Source organism: Gadus morhua, chromosome 1 (assembly GCF_902167405.1).
Source record: "Gadus morhua chromosome 1, gadMor3.0, whole genome shotgun sequence".
NCBI lineage: Eukaryota > Metazoa > Chordata > Actinopteri > Gadiformes > Gadidae > Gadus > Gadus morhua.
The window spans coordinates 23,194,225-23,213,299 of record NC_044048.1 but is presented as its reverse complement, the minus strand read 5'-3'; the positions used below and the strand labels follow the sequence as shown (position 1 = coordinate 23,213,299).

Genomic DNA, 19,075 nt, shown 5'->3' with positions numbered 1-19,075 from the left:
ACAAAAGACAAGAGAGTGAGAGCGAGGTAACACTAATACGAGAGCCAGGCGTGTATCATTACCACAGTAGTGCGTAGTACGATCTGGCACCGACAGCAGGGAATCCAAGGGTTTATGAAGGGGAGTTGATTGGAGATGAAGACCAGGTGAGCATGATTGCAGAATAGGTCCAGGTGTGAAGTGAGACAGACAGGAGGAGTGGCAGACCCAGGAGGTGGAAAAAACACAGCAAACTGCTGTGAACACAACACGTACATATATATATATATATATATATATATATATATATATATATATATATATATATATATATATATATATATATATATATATATATATTTATTTATTTATTTATTTATTGAGCAATTTTCTTGTGGCTATTCTGTGTTGTTTTTCAACTAACATGTCAATATATTTTTACCTGTTTTTAACGTGAAAGAAAATCATGTTCAATATTAACCCATAAGTGTGAAGCAGTTGATCATGTTGATTCCTGCAGGTTTTGGGGCTTAATCTTCATCGTTGAATGCATTTACTGTAAATCGCTTTGCATTAAAGCACCTGCTAAATAAATGTAGTGTGATGTATTGTAATTTAGACCTAATGGTTATTAAGCTGGTAAGGGAGTGTCGTTAGTACCGCATATATCCAGCAGGTGGTGCAAACAGCGCTAGAAGGACACTTGTAGCGCCTCATTCAACCAACCAAGCCATGTCTTCTATCTAAAAATAAACCTTTTTGATTGATTCCTATAAGCGTGCCAAATAAATGGCAGTTGATTAGTTGCAGATACAACCAACTAGATCAATAAGCTCGCATTTTAATGGAACAATTCATTATTAATTATTCAGGCTACATTTAGAAATCAACAATTCCAAAATAGGATTCTGGCTAATTTGCACATGATTTAACCTATAGCTTTTATCTAAGATCGGCGTACATTTGAACATCAACAGACTAATATAATATATATATATAAAATATATATAATATAATGAATTACATATTACTTGAATGGGTATGGTATCACTATCCATCTGCACAAATGTCCAGTTAATAAATAACCAAGTAGACACAATAACACAAATTATTTTGTACTTTGCCCCTCGATGTTGTTTCCCGCAAAAAAAGGCTCAAAGATAGGATTACAAACATTTCCTACTGAGTGAAATGAGACTTTGCCGGGAGATATCATAGGGATATCATTGGCTGGATAATAATAATGTAGCCATTGAGATCCATGTACAACCGGCTTTATAGTGAATGTTTAAAAAAAGGGTTAGGGTTAGGGTGGGGTTAGGGTAACACAAAGCCTAACACAAAGAACAACCACAATACAACACTATGACCAGAGATTTAATGACTAGTCTGAATTTATTATTCCTAAATAATTCACATACGGGCGAGAAAAAAATAAAGGACGAGACTAGCCTGCGCAAGAAATATCACTTGGTAGATAGGCCTGCTATAATACAATTTAAATAATTATTTAAAATGTTTACAATGAATAAGAAGAATGAATAATAAGAGTCTTTGCTACTCATAATCGAGCCCTTTTGATTAGATCAATGGATCGTATTTAATCAGAGTGAAATAAAGTAACACTTTCATTTGAATTACATCTACCCTGAATTGAATGCGTGCTACTCGAGGTCTACTCTTTTTAGACGGTCCCTAACAGACTCCACCGGTGAGCGTCGTGCTTCGCGGAGTGAAATCAAGAGCCGCGTTTTCCCTAATGTGATCGAGTTGTCAAGGATTCACGTTTCCAACACTGTGGAAGGACGCCCGAGCTTCTGTCTTCAAAATAAGTTCAATCTGATGGGAGACTGGTCGCCTTTCTACGAGACATTGCGTTTGGAAAACGAAAGTGGTGGAGGGTGAAAATGAGTGAAGATGTGAAGCGGAGAGCTCCGAAAGAACACACGACTGATCCTCACAGCCGATTGAGTGAGTATAGAAATAAACCCAATAGCCTACCATTATACTTTTACATCTATGTTTTTGATGGGGCTGTTTTCGAGGTTGTATGGTGAACGCACTACACGGACTCTAGTGGGCAACCAAGTTGACAAAGTTTACTTTGCACTATCTCCTATTTTGCCTGAGTAGGCAATCTTGGGACAAGTGCACCGCGGACAAGTTGACCCCTTCCACACACGCCGAGCATTGAGCTCTGAACCGTAAACCTGTTTTCCGTGAACGTGAACCCAAACTTATTTTTTTGGGTGGGGGGGGGGGGGATAGCTCACTTTTTGTGTTGATTTTTGTATCTGTAATGTGAGTGTTTGACGCACAGGTTTGACAGGAGGGTCACCGTTCACAATCAATAGTGGCCCACGTGAGGCGGCCCCTGATGCACCCACTGTTTACACGGCGGATACCCCTCAAAATTATCGATTAGTGTATTGGCTCGCCCTTTCTTTTTAGTTGTGTGTTAAGATAAGATGGGTATGTATGCATGTAAATAAAAAGAACCCTCTTCAAAACAAGGTTTACAAAGTGCTTTACAATGTAGAAAAGCAGAAGAAAACCAGCGATTAAACACCAGCATAACTTAAAAGCCAGTGTATGAAAAACGTTCCTTTAAGAGAGACGTAAATGTCTGGTTGTAGGACATTTCTGGTATCTATTCATGGAGGGCTGAGCAGCCGACCGTCTCTAGTATCTAGGCCACATTATGCCTCATTGGACCGTGGAATGTTGCAGCTTAATACACACCGGAGGAAAACCCCAACCTTTGCTCCACTGTCACAAAGCAACAGGCCTTCTTAAAACATCAACCGTTCGAACAAAACCCTGTTCTTTCTACCACCGAACGTAACAAGTAGAAAGCGCTACTTATTTCAGAAACCTACGTTTTTAGAAGGCAGGGAGAAACGGTGAGGCTGCTGCCAGAGATTTAGGAGACACCGCTGCCAGAGATGTTGTAACATGTTTTATAGCCCCGGGGAGAGCTGACGTTCACTATGGGTCCTAGTGAGGCAACGAGCGCAGTGTTCACAGCCGATAAATATTTAAATGAGCTAACCACGATTCATGAAACATTTAGGTAGTATTCTATCAGATGGATATGTGTCCGGGGAAGGTAATCAATCGAGGTATATTTTGTATGAATATTAGGTTCTCTAGACTTCGACACACACACACACACACACACACACACACACACACACACACACACACACACACACACACACACACACACACACACACACACACACACACACACACACACACACACACACACACTTTAATAAGTCGACAGGCTGCAACCCCCCCCCATGAGAACAAAGTAAACAAGGTTCTTGTGTTGTGAACGGCTGCTCATGGATCCTGGTGCAGGCTGACTCACTCGGTTGTATCACAAAGTTCTTGCAGATGTGTCGGCCGCTATTTTCAGCCTGTTAAGCCCCAATGCCCCCCAGAGGAGGTCTGAGGAGGCAATAGGAGGATATTGAAGGAAAAGTTTATGTATATATATATATATACTTACAGTTTATGCTTACTTTCTTCTTTGATTTATCCATGTGTATATATATTTATATCTAAATGTGTATATAAATGTAAATACATATATATGCACATTTATATATGTAACCCCCCCCCCCCCCCCCCCCCCCCCCCCCAGGAGGAAGAATCAGGAACAGCTGTGAATGTTAATATTCTCACCGTCTTGTTTTGGTTTAGTGGTTCTGACTTCAGGAATCTTCATGTCGCAATTCAGCACCAGGATGTAAATCCAGGCAGCGCAATGAGCAGTCAAGAACGGTCGATCCGCCGAGTCACGTTAAAGGCATCTGGTTGAGTCAATTGGGAATCAAACGCAGGACCTTACGTTGTGAGTCAGGTGGTGGCCTCCTCTGGGACCCTGAACGGGCCTGGCACTTCTTCTTTTTCTTTGGAGAGAAGAGAGGAGGTTTAACAATAAAGACGGATCTTGGAACTGGGCTGTAAAACAATTCTTAGATTTTCCTGCCTTTCTCTGTAAAAACTCGGAAGACTTTGGGGGTAATGATTCACTCTGGTGTACACAGCAGCACACATGGTGCACAATGAGATTATTAGATGATATATTATGATACATTTATGATGTAATTTTAAAGAATGCATCATATATACAGCGTTCCCAATCCCAATATCTGCCGCCAACTTCCCTGAAGCCCTCTGTTGTTTCCAGGTGTGCAGCCCAAGATGCAGCTGATGGATCACGGGGATGGTAAGTAGACCTCACTGTGATATCGAGACCTGTATCCCAAAGACACAGGTCTTTAAGGATCTTAGGAGCAGTGTGGAGTTAGGCCATGAACTTGCTCAAGGGCGCCCACAGGTAGACTGCGGACATTCGGGTTCATACTCTGAACCTTTTTTGGCTGGGAGCCAAACAGCCTGACCTAGACTATCCTGGCTCTCTGTAAACAATAAACCTGTTTCACAGGATACCAGTCATACACTAAATCCTCCTGGCCAGTTCAGAAAGTGAAAGCGGATCAGTGGTGAGGAGAAAGCCGTTTCAATTCCTCTAAACCCAGCAGGCTGGCTGATAAATGATATCTATCAGCTATCTACACATTTTAAACTCGGGCCAAGATAAGTACACTCCTCACCCAACCAAACTAACTGTGACCGGAGGTCTGTGTTAGAAGTTTAAAAGTTTCCAAAAGCCAAGTGCAGTGCCATGGTATTTTTCCACCCCCATTGCCACCATTTACCATTATTATATATCACTAACAAGACCGTTAAAATATTCTAAAAACAGTGTTATGTGTTTTGGTTTGAACTTTGGATAATGTTTTGGTTCAGCGCTCGCTCTGTTTACTGTTGTTTACGCAGACGAATAGGTTACTGGCAGCGTCTTCGACAGAGCTGGGTTGCTATGAGCCGGTTGCTATGAAGCGTGTTACGTTAAAACACCCCAACAACAGTGAATTTTGACACTATACCTACAGTATATGGGTTATTTCTATTTGTTATCGTTTCCATTGTGTACCAACTGGATTATATGTGATTATTTGCTGGAGGGTTATTTTTAGGTATAATGTTTTTGGCTGGTTGAGTTAAACCTTCATTATTAGGTCAGAGATGGTTCGATACAGGTCAAGGTTTGGTGTGTCCTGGTGAAGTTCAGAGGGGGGAGGAGTCTTTATAAATCAACCATTCAGAGATATCGGAAAATGTGAAAGGAAACGAAACTACTCAAATATCTGAATGAGCCTCAGACGGGAAGGTGAAATGTTGATTAAAGTGTACACAAATATAGCATAGAAGTTGAATTAAATCAAAGAATAATCTCACAATGAAAATTCTAGGGCCATTAATTCATCACTTCCTTATCGGGGAAGTTTAAATAATAAGATGAGTGAACTCAGCAGTTCTGGAGCTAAACCCTGGCCCCGGGCTTTTACTTCATCAACCTGTTGTTGAGCCAGGCGTGTTGTTGCTCTGTCTTTACAGGAAGTCATTCATCCCACGATGAACCCGCCGCAGAGAGAAGCGGCATGAAGCGACTCAGCACTCTGTGGTCGTCCTTCCGGCGCGGCAATAAAGACCGTGAGTAACAGCACAGCTAGCCAGACGCTGGCCAGTGGCTAGCCCTTAAATGGTAAATGGACGGCATTTATAGAGCGCTTTTTCTGTAACCAGTGGCCACCCAAAGCGCTTCACAATACTGCCTCACAATCAGACCTGACAGCCAGCTCGTCGAGAGCAGTCAGGTTTAGGTGCCTTGCTCAGGGGCACCCGTGACACTCGGCTAGGGGGAGCCGGGGATTGAACTAGCAACCTAAACCGCCCCAAACACCTGTCTGCGATGACCAGATTAGCATTCGCATGGAGGCAGAGCTTCCTCTTTCACAAAGGAATCATGACGATGTCAATTATAATATTGATATTAATTGGAATAATAATACTGTCTATAGCACTTTTTAGCATTTCTTTCACTATTATTAATAATTATGTATAGCACTTTTTAGCACATTTTCAAAGTGCTTTAAAAGACGATACAATTCCGATACAAAGACCTAAAAACTGATGGATAAAGACATTATTACATAGTGGTGGGGAAGGACAAGCCGTTTCGGTTACACAATTTCACTGGTCTACAAGTCAAAGTAGTCCAAAATAACTTGCGAAAGACAGTTAAAAAGAGGAAGAGAAGAGTAATCAGAAGTAATATAAATGCATAAAATATAAATAAAAAAATTATAAAGATACGAGAAGGTGAAAAAGATTTAAAAGAAGTGCTTCAAAGGGTGCTCAGTACTTAAATGTTTTTATTCCATTGGTTGGCAGGCATTTGTATACCAACATGCAGTCATACCAAGGACAACAGCAGCAGTAAAAACTGGTTGAATGTATGTTGTTAAAAGGGCTCTTTCTGTTGGTTTCTCTTCCCCTTTTGCATCAGCTGTTGTCATTCCTGGCCTGAACCCCTCCCTTTCTCTTTACCGTGTAGGGATTACGGGGAAAACCCTAACCCAGTTTAACCTGTGTTTCAATTAATTAAATAAATAATGATTTAAAACATGGGCATAGCATACTTTTCTCATGACAGTCGGTAGGGATGGGACTCACAAGAGGTCTCACAATATTATATTATCACAATACTTATCGGTAAACGATATTATTGCAATAAAATAAAAAAGATTGTATTGCAAAACGTGTGTAGACTACTGTGCTGTAGTACTATTTAAATTCAACATGTTTGCTGCTGGAACATAGCACTTTTAAACTTAATATTGAGCAACAGATTGACTGATCAAAACTGCTAATCAACACGCTGCGAGTGCTCCTTTGTGGGGTGGCCATGTCTCCAGCCGTCGAGAAGGCTCTTTCTGCTGTAACGCTATTACCAGGGGAACAAAATGTCTCTTTGGGCCAGGAAAGGATATCCGTCATGTGTTCTCCACCAGCTTGGTAGGTCTTCTGTGAGCACCAGTGGTGTGAATTCCTTTCATAGGCTCCTCTCCTCCTCAGCTATGGCAGATAATGTTCCACCAGGAGTCCGACCAGGCACGCACACTAGCCCACATGACCTCCTCAGCTTGGCAGGGGATTCCGAATCCTTTTTTTAGCGGATCTACCGGCTGATTCCTCCTGGCGTTCCTGGTGTTGTGCGAGATGGTCTGCTGCATCGGCTCCTCCTCCCTTCCCTTCTTTGACGTTCTACAGCTGTACGAGCTCGCGGTGCTACAAGTGACAGAGCGGCACTCCTCACACATCACCTTAGGGCGCCACTTTCCTTGACTTCAAGGAACGGACTGTTTCCTTCGCCGTTCCCGATATCCGTCTCGTTCAGGGTGTGTGGATATCTCAGGGTGTCCGCGCATCCTTAAAAAGTCTTAAATTCATGTTTCTAAATTTAAGGCCTTAAAAAGTCTTGAATTCGTTACAAATGTCTTATGCTGTAACTCAAGGTCTTAATTGGTCAGGGCAGGACTATTTTTATTTTATTTTTTTGAGAGAGGTAGAGACGTAGAGAGGCTTCTTTCTTGCTAGCTGCATATATAAACGATTATCTGCGCGCTTGCTAGCTAGTCTGCGACAATGGGTAGGTGCAAATTCAAGGACAGTTGGCTGGAAAGCGTCCGTTTCCGAAGTTGGCTCGCGTCTGTTGCCAACCCCCACCATCGTGTGTTTTAGGTCTTAAATTTCATTCAAGGTGGTATTAATAAGTTCTTAAAAAGGACTTAAATTTGACATGCTGAAACTTGCAGAAACCCTTTTATCTGCGCTCCTCACTTCGGGAGAGAGCAGCGCTGCGCTGATGGCAGTTGCTCGGGGGACAGCTGGGGCGTCTCGTGTGCAGTGTCCCGTGTCGCGCTGGCGTATTTAACTCTTGAGCTTGTGGGCGGGAGCATCAACATCTTCTGCTTGGTCTCCCAAGCGTGGTTTTGAGACCGTGCTTGGAGACCGAGAAAGCCAGTTAGGTGCCGCACTCTGCGCAAATATCGTGATATTGCTGGATCTATTTTTATTTTATTTGTTCTTTATTTTTCCAACCCATACCGTCGGCCTGCTGCCTAAACTGCATCAATCACACAGGGTATGCTGTATTGAAGAAATGCACAAGTAATTTAGCATAGCACATGTCTATGCGCTATGCTATATGGGGTTTGGACTATTTACTAGTTAGCCATTTAGCAGATTCTTTTATCAGGTGGACTGCGTGGGGAAACACCCTAGCCCCTAAAACAGGGGTCTAGTTTGGACTGGTGTAGCATGTATGTACTGCTGGAGTATACACTCATTTGTTATGCCCAACAACGTTTTGTTTAATTTTTCTTATTTTTGTATCCTGTTTTCATCTTGAGGGTGCGATGATACACACTTTGACACTGAACAACCACCATAGAAAGTGACACAGCTTCACCGATCCACGTTACATGAACCCCATAACGCCCTCCAAAACCCAGACGAGAGAAACCTGGAGAAGTGACACAGAAGACGGATCCCTCCTTCCAGGAAGGGCTAGGAGGGTGATGGGTACTGAAATGGGCTGTCGTGCATGATAACGGCAGTGTTGTGTCTCTCGTCTGCCGTTGGATCACTCCATGCTTGCGATAACCGCCGGTCCCATTGCAGTGCCACCGCCGAGCTGCCGAGCGGAAACATGTCGGTCTTGTTGGTTAAAATGTTGAAACCTGCAAGCATTGACGAGTTTACCACACTTAAAAACACGTTCAGAGGAAGAGGAAGTTACCATTCGAATGTGTAGGTATGTGTGAGATTGTATGTGTGTGTGGGTGCAAGTCAAAAGGTCAAAAGTCAAAGTTAATGTAATGTAAATGTATTTGTAAAGCACATTTAAAAAAAAAAAAAAATTGACCAAAGTGCTATAAAAAACCAAGATAAAACAAAGAACAATAAAACAAGTAACAATCATACATTTGAGACGACGTTAATAATGGCAACAATGTTATTATTAATAAAAGTAATAACAACGATAATGTAGGCTAGAAGTTGCCACAATGCAGTGAATCGATGTGCAATCAGGATCAAAATACTTAAGGAGGCTAAAGTCGGCTGTATTGTCATTTACACAAATATACAAGGTTCAAATAAAGGAAGTATAAAGGATAAAATATTGGTAAAATGAAATTTAAAAACTAATGTTTACAGTAAAGAAGAAGTTTTCAAGCAGAAGTTGGGCGCCTGCTTGACTGACGGCTCCCCTCCTTCCCCTCCCTACTCCCCCCCCCCCTCCCCTCCTCCCCTCCCCCCCCCCTTCCCCTCCTCCCCTCCCCTCCCCCCTCCCCCCCCCCTCCCCTCCTCCCCTCCCCTCCCCCCCGCCCCCCCTCCTCCCCCAGGGTTAAAAGACGTGCCGGAGTCCCCGGTGGAGCCGGGCCCCGCGGAGCCCCTGGAGCGCGAGCCCCGCGTCATCCGGGGCCAGTACTTCTTCGAGTACCTGGTGGTGGTCAGCCTGGTGAAGAGCGGCGGCGGCTACGAGCCCCAGATCTCCTACCAGTTCCCCAAGGTCAGGGGGGAGGGGGGAGAGAGAGGGGGGAGGATGGGGGAGATGGGGAGGGGAGAGAGGGGGAGGGGGAGTAGGGGAGGGGAGAGAGGGGGAGTAGGAGAGGGGAGAGGGCAGGAGGGGGGAGAGGGGAGAGGGGTCAGGAGGGGAGAGGGGAGAGGGGGGGAGATGGGAAGGGGGGTAGGAGATGGAAGAGGGCAGGAGGGGGGAGGGGGGTAGGAGGGGCCCGAGATGGGGCAGGAGGGGGGAGAGGGGCAGGAGGGGGAATACCACTGTAGAAACCCCCTCGTTACAATCCCCTGACGAAACAGAAACCAAGAAGTAACTCCACACTTTCAGTTGTTCATGAATCCATCGGTAATAATGATCCTCAGAACAATGAACGTGCGTCTGTCCTCCCTCCCTCCAGAGAGACGGAATGGGGAGGTCTCAGAAGGAAGAGGAGGAGAAGATCCTGAAAGCCATCACTCTGTTCTGCTTCCCTGAGGGTATTGACTGGGCCCCCATGACAGAGTACCAGAGGTGGGCTCCGACTCATTCTGTTGCCACTGCATGCCCTGGTTTTCTCACCTTCTGCACTCTCTCGCTCGGCGCATCCTGCTGATCGTGCGGTACCTGTGGTCACGTGAACGTGCAACAATCTGTGCTTTTCACACTAAAAGCCCCCCTTGTGGTGTTGCGTTGTTGTGCTCGTTTGCAGCGAGACGTTCTCATTCGTTCTGGCTGAAACTTGGTTTCTGGGTTTATCACGTACTGCAAGCTCTCGCTCTGCGCATCCTGCTGTTCGTATTGTACCTTTGGTCCTGTGAACGTGCTGCGTGTAACAATCTGTGCTTTTCACACTAAAAGTGCCCCTTGTGGTGTTGTGTTGTGTTGTTGTGCTCGTTTGCAGCGAGACGTTCTCGTTCGTTCTGACCGAGGTGGACGGCAGCAGGAAGAACGGATACTGCCGGAGGTTATTGGTGAGCATGTTTATGATGCTAGAGGTGTATGGGGTATATAGTGTACCTTGTAGATCATTGACTACCTTTCCTTCTTATTTCAGCCCAAAGGTAACAAAGCGTGCCCGCCAGAGGCTTACTGCATCATCAGCAAACTGGCCTGTTTTGGTCTCTTTTCCAAGGTACCGTCAACAAAGTGACATAATCTATGAAAACAATGGACTACCCATGATTTTAAAAAAGACGTTCAGAATAATAAACAAAATCATTACATTACAAATCATTATATTTCAAAGATTTGAAAAATAATTATAATAATAATGTAATTCTATTTGTTTTATGAAATCTTCTTTTCTCCATTGTTTACTCAGTTCTCCACTTATACAGCTATTTCACAAATAATGTGTAATAGATGTGCCCTAAATATGTTCTAGGAATGTGTAACAAAGTGTAATATCATTTGGTCTGTCCTGCAACTCGATGATCAAAACAGCTCCCTGCTCCATTCTGCCTGCCCTGAAATCCAGTTTTACCTGATCTGTAACACAATATGGAAAACAAAAGACACTTTGAAGGTGGTTTTACATTGTCACGAAACGTTGCAGAGAGCTGTGTCACGTTCAAGCTATTGTTGAGAACGCTTCCTGTAATGTCTTGAATTTATTGAAGTACGCACAACAAATAGACGCACACATACTTTTTAATGTAATTTATTTATTACTATACTATTTTCAAATGTGTACATACACACCAACACGGGTACAAAGATAAATCCCTCTACTTTGGCCACAACAGTTCCAACAAATTTAAGTCTGTGTTTTCCTTTCTTTTTTAATTAGTCGTGTTTCTCTTTGGACATCCGAAAGAACACTTGAGAACCGTGCAAAGACCAAATGAGCGTCTAAAGATGCAAAGCGTAACCGTCCTTCCTCGACATTCGCTCTCTTCTCGGCTGCAGATCTTCGACGAGGTGGAGAAGCGCCGGCAGAAGTCCATGGCCATGATCTACCCCTTCATGCAGAAGCTGAGGGAGTCCCCGTTCCCTGCACCCGGGAACAGCGTGGAGATCAAGAGCCACATCCCAGAGTCCGGAACCGAGGTGAGGCTTAGTTATGGTTCCATGTCGACACAACGCAAGAGGGTTTACGGACCCCTTACGTCTTTGCGGACCCTCCTTGCGTCCACCCCAAGGGCCGGACGTGCACCTCCCAGAGACATGTAATCATTCGTCGAGGCGACGCAGCAGCAAGGGCTGTGATTGGTCCGCTCACTAAAACCCGACGCAGAACCATAAAGTTATGCTTTGAATTATTGTCGTGTTTTGTATTCTGTATCCCTGGTTGTCCGAATGTGTGGTATTTTTTTATAGTGGTTCGGTTATGGCTGAGTGTGGCGTCTTCGCCGGAGTTATTGTAAATGAGGATTGGCTTTATTTTCATTTAGCAGACACTTGAATCCATAGTGAAAGTGATTAAGGAGTGCACTATTAATGCTGCCAATTCTGTCTGCACACCTCTATTTTATGTTTGTCTGTAATCACTACAGTGTGTGTTCGTGCCTGCGTGATAGTGAAGGTCAACGGTTACATTTAAACGTGATAGGACCAAGGGAGAGCTTTCATGGCCCGGACACGATTAAGACCTACTTTACGTTAGAACCCATGATTGCCTCAATCTCCCTGCAATAACAGCATGTCCAGTTTACAGCCCTATGAGACAGCATCAAATAAACACCAAGGACTTAGTGATACGTTCAGCGATTCTCAATCAGATAGGCTTCCACGCAGCCCGTCGAAATCTCGCTCTCATTGCGTGATAAAAACAATTAAAAAAATAAACAATATCATCATTAGATGTCACTTCCCACAACACACACACGCACGCGCACAAACACGCGCACCCTTGGGTGGCATATTTTTAGCAGGGCAAAGCAACGCCTCCCTGAGTGACTGTACTAAAGTGTAACACGATAATACAGGTCTATCCTGTAGTTGGCGATGGCCGTTTACCTCAGAGAGGTTGGCTAATGGAGGACATGCTCAGACACATCTGAGAGCAGACGCACCGTGCTGCACTCACACACGCAGCAGAACTGGCATCGCAAGCCATGGAGCCTGCTCTGCAGCTCTTGTTGGTTTTCTTTTTTCCGTAACTTGAGATCTCTCGATCAGGGATAGGCAGAGAATGGCCTGATCCTACCTGCCGTTGCCATTTCCATGCAAAAACTAAGGAGACATGGTTTGATTTAAAGGCTTTCTTCAGTTGACTTAAAGCGAACGTAAACGGCCTAAATCATCAATGAAATGGAAAGTGCTATTTAAAAAGGGGACATTTCAGTCGTTGTAATACAATATAGTAAGGTCATTTTAGGCCCAAATCCGAAGAGTCACACATGTTCTGAAATAAGTCTGACCTCTTGTCGATCTAAAATTCCCCGGAAGGTCAGGTTCCGACAAGGTCCATGAACGCGCCAGTCTCTGTTTCTTTGACGCCGGCGGCTGCCTACCTGAGCCTCACCTGATACGGGATAAGGGCCTGTACGCGGACCTCGCCACACCTTCACTACTCAAACAGCGACACTCTCTTATCAACCCGTTTAGAAGTGAAGACAAGGGCAAACTCTTTGTTTAATGGGTAAGCCTAAAGGGCTTGTGATTGCCTCGGCCCACAGGTCGCGTTCTGGTTTATCTGTGTTTCTTTGCAAGAAACTTTCGGTTTACTATAATGTACTCTGCCATCAACATTTGGCCTGTCCCCATACTGAAAGGAATTTTCCTGTTGTGGACTTTCCCTGTCGTTATTTCCATATCTGAGGATCGTTGGTCATGGGGGAAGTAACAGGAAGAACGGGTCAATAGGTGTACAGGAGGACAATAGGGTTTGATGCACGGATGGCAGAAGCCGACCTGTTATAGTGCAGCGCGAGCGCAGTTAATCAGCGAGACTGTGAGAAGCATCACAAGGATCCGAACAGGATCTGATTGTGTTACACGTAGTGTTGACACGACAGTAGTGACGAGATCTGTTGATTTGAGGCGTAATCACCCTAGGAAACGTGGCTTGTTTGTTTAATCCTTCGGTGTTGACGTTCATAAAACAGTGGAGTACAGCCGACATCCTTTCGGCTTATTCACACCACTTTTCTTTGAACGACATACAAAAACATACTTTATTTATTTTCATTTAAATTCATTGGAAATACAAAGGAAATACAAAGGATTCATAGATTTAGAAATGTCACAGAAATAAAAGAGGACAAAAAAATTGAAGAGCAGAAAGAAAAACACAAAGACAATTAAAACATAATAAATAAATAATAAAGGTTGAATGGATCCACGGTGTTAATACCTAGCTCATGCTGCAGGGTGTTCCAGGCTGGTGGGGCATAAAAACTAAAAGCAGTTTTCCCTAGCTCAGTACGGACTTGAGGGATCTTTAATGGAAACCTGACAGTCCGTGTCTGGTAGGGGCTTGAACACCAGTCAATCAATGATGCGATATAGGCAGGAAGTTTCCCTAAAAATGCTTTTTATATATAAATACAAATGCGAATCGCGCCTTGTGGGTGCAGTGTGCACATCCCCAAATCAGTCATACTCACCCAAAATGGGGAGTCCTAGAACCGGTGCTTTCTCTGTTGTGATGTGTCAAAACTTTCCTTGTTGGTTAGCTTTTGGCTACCTGCTAACTGTATGTTTGAGCCATTCGGTAACTCTGTTTCATGTCTAGTTTACATGGATGTCTGGTGTATAGTTTGCTGGATGTCTGGTTTCTAGTTTGCTGGATGTCTACTTAGCTGGATGTCTAGTTTGCTGGATGTCTGGTTTCTAGTTTGCTGGATGTCTAGTTTGCTGGATGTCTAGTATGCTGGATGTCTGGTTTCTAGTTAGCTGGATGTCTAGTTAGCTGGATGTCTAGTTAGCTGGATGTCTAGTTAGCTGGATGTCTAGTTAGCTGGATTTCTTGTTAGCTGGTTGGCTGGTGTCCAGTTAGCTGGATGTATTGGGTCTAGTTAGCTTGATGTCTAGTTAGCTGGGTGTCTAGTTAGCTGGGTGTCTAGTTAGCTGGATGTGTAGTTAGCTTGATGTATTGGGTCTAGTTAGCTGGATGTCTAGTTAGCTCGATGTATTGGGTCTAGTTAGCTTGATGTCTAGTTAGCTGGATGTATTGGGTCTAGTTAGCTGGATGTCTAGTTAGCTCGATGTATTGGGTCTAGTTAGCTTGATGTCTAGTTAGCTGGATGTCTCTGGTGACGGGGAGGTCTCCGGTCTGGTGTCATGGAAGCCTCTCTTCATTTAAAGTGTCCGGGGACCTTATGACGGTGTCTCCCTCCCCTCCCCCCCCCTCCCCCCTCCCAGATCATCAAGTTGACGCGGCCGCTGGACTCCTGGCTGGAGCACGTGAACTTCGCCACGCTGTGCGGCTGTCTGAGCAACCAGGAGATCTTGCTGGTGTTCGCCGCCGCCGTCCTGGAGAGGAGGATCGTCTTCATCGCCGAAGAGCTGGGGTAGGAGAACACGTCCGTCTCCGGAGGAACGACCTCTGGGCGCCACGCGTGTCTGTAGCCGTTTTGTTATTGCTTTCTTACCGTGGTCGGAATGCGTAATATTCTTTTTTTGAGCCATCTGTTTAGCTTAAAAGCACAATCGGATCAATTTTTTTTGGATCAATCAGATTGCTCGAAATTTTTACTTTTTTCGATCAAGCACATCGCTCCAAAAAGAATAATCGTATCGGATCAAGGGGAAAATGTGGTTGTGAATCATAACCTCCAATTTTCTTTTTGCCTATAAAATAACAATTGTTTAGCGCTGCATGCGGCACTCACCTAATTGTGTGTGTGTGTGTGTGTGTGTGTGTGTGTGTGTGTGTGTGTGTGTGTGTGTGTGTGTGTGTGTGTGTGTGTGTGTGTGTGTGTGTGTGTGTGTGTGTGTGTGTGTGTGTGTGTGTGTGTGTGTGTGTTCCTTCAGAACGTTGTCCCAGGTGGCCCATGCTGTCTCGGCCCTGCTGTACCCCTTCACCTGGCAGCACACCCTAATCTCCATCGTGCCCAGCATCCTCATTGACGTTGTCATGGCGCCCACGCCCTACCTGCTGGGGGTCCAGAAGAAGATGGTGGATTTGATTGACGACAAGTGCGACGTGAGTTTCTCCCGTAGGAGAAGAAACTCTCCCGAGTCATGCTTCTCGTGCAGGAACTTGTTCTGCATGAAGTCATCGGTTTGGCAGATGTTACGAACCAAAGAGACTTAGAAGTGAGGCTGAGAACGGGTGAAAGTGTTCAATAAATAGGTGCAGAGGAGGAGGAGCTAAATCGGACCCAGAGCTTTTATTTAGTATTATTATATTAAAGTTTACCTCAACAGTGAGCTAGAACAAGTTGCGTTACTTTTCTTTTCCATCAGGGATCTCAAGATTTAGACTTCCAAACAAGAGATAACCCAGTTGAATCTAGACCTTTATAGAGGGACCTCGCACACGAATAAAGGAGTGGAATGCATGCTTATGGTGCTATCCATTTGTATGGTACGCCAGTACGTTCTAGTCGTAAATTGTAAATCTCCCAGCTTTCTTGCAGCATTTCCCAGAGGAACACCCCCTTTTGGTCGGTCCCACTCGCTATTCTTGACAACAAAAATGGCTGCGCCAGTAAAGAGATTTATTTTCCTTGTATTTTGTACAACGTTCGTCATTATATTGATTTGAAATGCTCTTACACATTTGATTGCAATCCTACTTTATTCCGATCACCAATTTATGCATTGCTGTGCGTGCAATACAATGTAAAGTTGCGTTGTTTGTTTTCGAGCTGGTTTGCTAAAGAGGCTAACACAGCTAACAATAACAATGACTAGCCAATGTGAAACGGGAACGCTAGAAGTGCTGCAATACAGGAAATTACGTCACGTTTTCGCTAGAGCAGGTCGGACGTACCGGCGTACCATACAAATGGATAGCACCATTACTATTCCTTCTCCCCCTGTGTGTATTCAGTCCCTTGTGACTCTGCTGCTCCACACAGATGCTGCTGGTCGACTTGTCGGAGAACAGGACAGAGACGTTCATCGCTTCAGTAAGACGACCGTCTGTTTAGTAACATCAAAATGTCATCCAGGAAGCAACATCGAAATGTGATCTCTGAACACTTTTATCTGATTGTGTAGTGTTGACACGACAGTAGTGACGTCATCTGTTGATTGAGGTGTCATCACCCTATGAAACGTGGCTCGTGTGTTTATCCTAATCCGTTAATCAACAGAGGAGTATTGGCTAAGGGCCAATCAGCCGACATCCTTTCAGCCTATTCACACCACTTTTTCTTTGAACGACATACGAAAACATACTTGATTTACTTGATTGAACTCGAAAATTTAAATGGGATCCCTAAAATTAGAGTTTGAGATCACATTTTGAGATGACTGCCTCAAAAGGTAATCTTGGAGGAAATCCTCAAAATGCCGGTCATGTGTTTCAGATCGGCGATGAGGGATCCATCTTACCTCCAAAGCTGCATGACGAGATCCTGCTGGCCCTGGAGAACAAGAAGGAGAAAGCTAGTTAGTAAAGTGCTCACAACAACACACACACATGCTGTGTTCCAATATCCATACTATCCGTACTTACTAGCCTTAGTTTGAGTACGTAGTTTGAGTACGTAGGGCGTTCCAATTCAGATCGGGCGAAAATAAGTGTACTGAAAGGACCCGGATGGTGTACTCAAAACGGTCAAATCGCGAAGTGTGGATCGACGTACACTTTGTGCTCTTTTGTAGTTTATAGCTGCTAGGCGTAAAGAGTTCACCGTTCAAAGCGGGATGTTTATTGCGGGGGAGGAGCCGCGGCGGCAGTCGTGATTGTAATTTCCGGATAGTGCACCACGGAGTATTCGATTTGGAACAACGATGACATCTGAAAATTAGCGCACTTAGTGAGTGCGGATGGTGTACTATGTTTAAGTGTACTCATGGAAGTATGGACAGTGGAACACAGCAACAGGCTCACACTGACACACACACACACACACACACACACACACACACACACACACACACACACACACACACACACACACACACACACACACACACACACACAGTTGCACAGTCTCACACGCAGGCAAAACAATCAAACGCACAGACAGTCAACACACACAGAAACATGCGCACACACATAGACGCACACACAGTCATACACACAGGCAAAAGTCAAACAGAAACATGCACGCACACAGTGTCACACACACAGTCCCATACACAGGCACGTACGCACACACAGTTTCAAACACCAACGGTCACACAGTCACACACACTAAATTGATAGCCTCTGAATGGAAACATGTCAGCTATAAAGTTAGTTCAAAAAAAGCAAACTTTACACAAGTCTCCCATCTGGGATCAATAAAGTTTAATCTTTTTCAAAGTAACGCGAGGTCTGATGCAGTGGTCCTAGATCTCTGCTGAAGGGGAAAAAATGATAGCTATATTTTTCATTTTTTGTTATTGATGCTCTGTACTGGATACATGAATACCGTGAGTTAATAATGTGTTTTATTTATTAACTCTAGCCGTGGAGGAGTGGAACCGGGTGGTGTCCGAGGCCTTCCTGGGCTTCTTTGTGAAGACGGTGGGCCACTACGCCTCGTATCTGACCTCTAGTGGCGGGGCGGAGGCGCGCAGGACGTTTCAGAGCCGGGCCTTCTACAAGTCCATCAAGAGCAACACCACCCGGCACTTTGTCAAGAAGTTCATGCAGACGCAGATGTTCGACATCTTCATCCAGGAGGCGGAGCAGCGACAGTCCGGGACGCATCAAGGTACGTCAGCGCGCACCTGCGTGCGATACTTTTCCAAATGTTGGGAAGATCAGGGATGTTTCCTGGAAAGCGTTGACTGACAAACTGTGTTTTTGTTTTTTTATCACCCCAGGAATTTTCCATCAGAAGATTCAGGAATACCAGAATAATGGGAAAGCAGAGAAGAAGAAGCGGTGAATACTACGGCCCAAAGAGTTGAAGGCATATTAAATAATTTAACATCGCCTCCGGAACAGTTTATTCCATAAGTAGGTTCTGGAATAAAGGAACATGGACCAGACCCAAGGAAACGATGCATACTCCCAATATAAGCTTTGTACATCTGGGACAAACAGTTAAATTAAGTCCATTATTGTTGCCTGTAAATACGATTCATTGATTTTGTATGTCTCCTATGAACGCGTTTGTAGCGCTGTATCTTTTAATTGTATTTTTATGAATCTAGAAAAAGTGATAATTGTGCTGCTATTTTACCATTGATTTTAATCTAAAGTCAGAGGGGCGGTTAATTTTAAAAGAAGGAATGAACCTGTCGACCCATCGTTGGATCAGACCACTTTGTGTATGATGTGACTGTTGCGTTGCCCCGATTAGCTTTTGTTAGCGGTGAGCGCTAACACAAGAACAGCTCATAGGATTAGCTTGCGCTCTTTCCTGTCTTAAAGGTACAATTACATGGGAAAAGTAGTGTTCATTTTTAGAATTCAACTCATTTTATTGTTTTGTTTTCTCCAAAGACCGAACTGACGCCGGGTAGCACTGCTGTCAGGTTTGATATTGTCGTATCACTGTATCGCATGGGGACAAGCCACTCGTCAGTCATGAATAAACATGTTTGATTTATATGTGA

The 19,075-nt window shown here is 44.3% G+C and overlaps 2 protein-coding genes across 2 annotated transcripts in view; one reads left to right on the top strand and one right to left on the bottom strand.

The window, feature by feature from the left end:
- Positions 1-3,823, bottom strand: part of LOC115541525 (insulin-like growth factor I, juvenile form) — a 13,547-nt gene extending 9,724 nt beyond the window's left edge. The window contains exons 1-2 of the mRNA XM_030353256.1: positions 3,673-3,823; positions 3,356-3,435 (exon numbers count right to left, since the gene is read on the bottom strand). The gene's annotated coding sequence lies outside the window, so the exon portion shown is untranslated. The remainder of the gene's footprint in view (positions 1-3,355; positions 3,436-3,672) is intronic.
- On the top strand, positions 1,658-19,075 carry dennd2da (DENN/MADD domain containing 2Da). Its single transcript, XM_030353235.1, has 14 exons — positions 1,658-1,950; positions 4,181-4,219; positions 5,455-5,550; positions 9,309-9,475; positions 9,882-9,994; positions 10,365-10,434; positions 10,518-10,595; positions 11,372-11,512; positions 14,771-14,919; positions 15,383-15,554; positions 16,435-16,485; positions 16,888-16,969; positions 17,977-18,225; positions 18,338-19,075. The coding sequence occupies exons 1-14, from the start codon at positions 1,887-1,889 to the stop codon at positions 18,400-18,402; spliced, it is 1,536 nt and encodes a 511-aa protein (XP_030209095.1). The 5' UTR covers positions 1,658-1,886; the 3' UTR covers positions 18,403-19,075.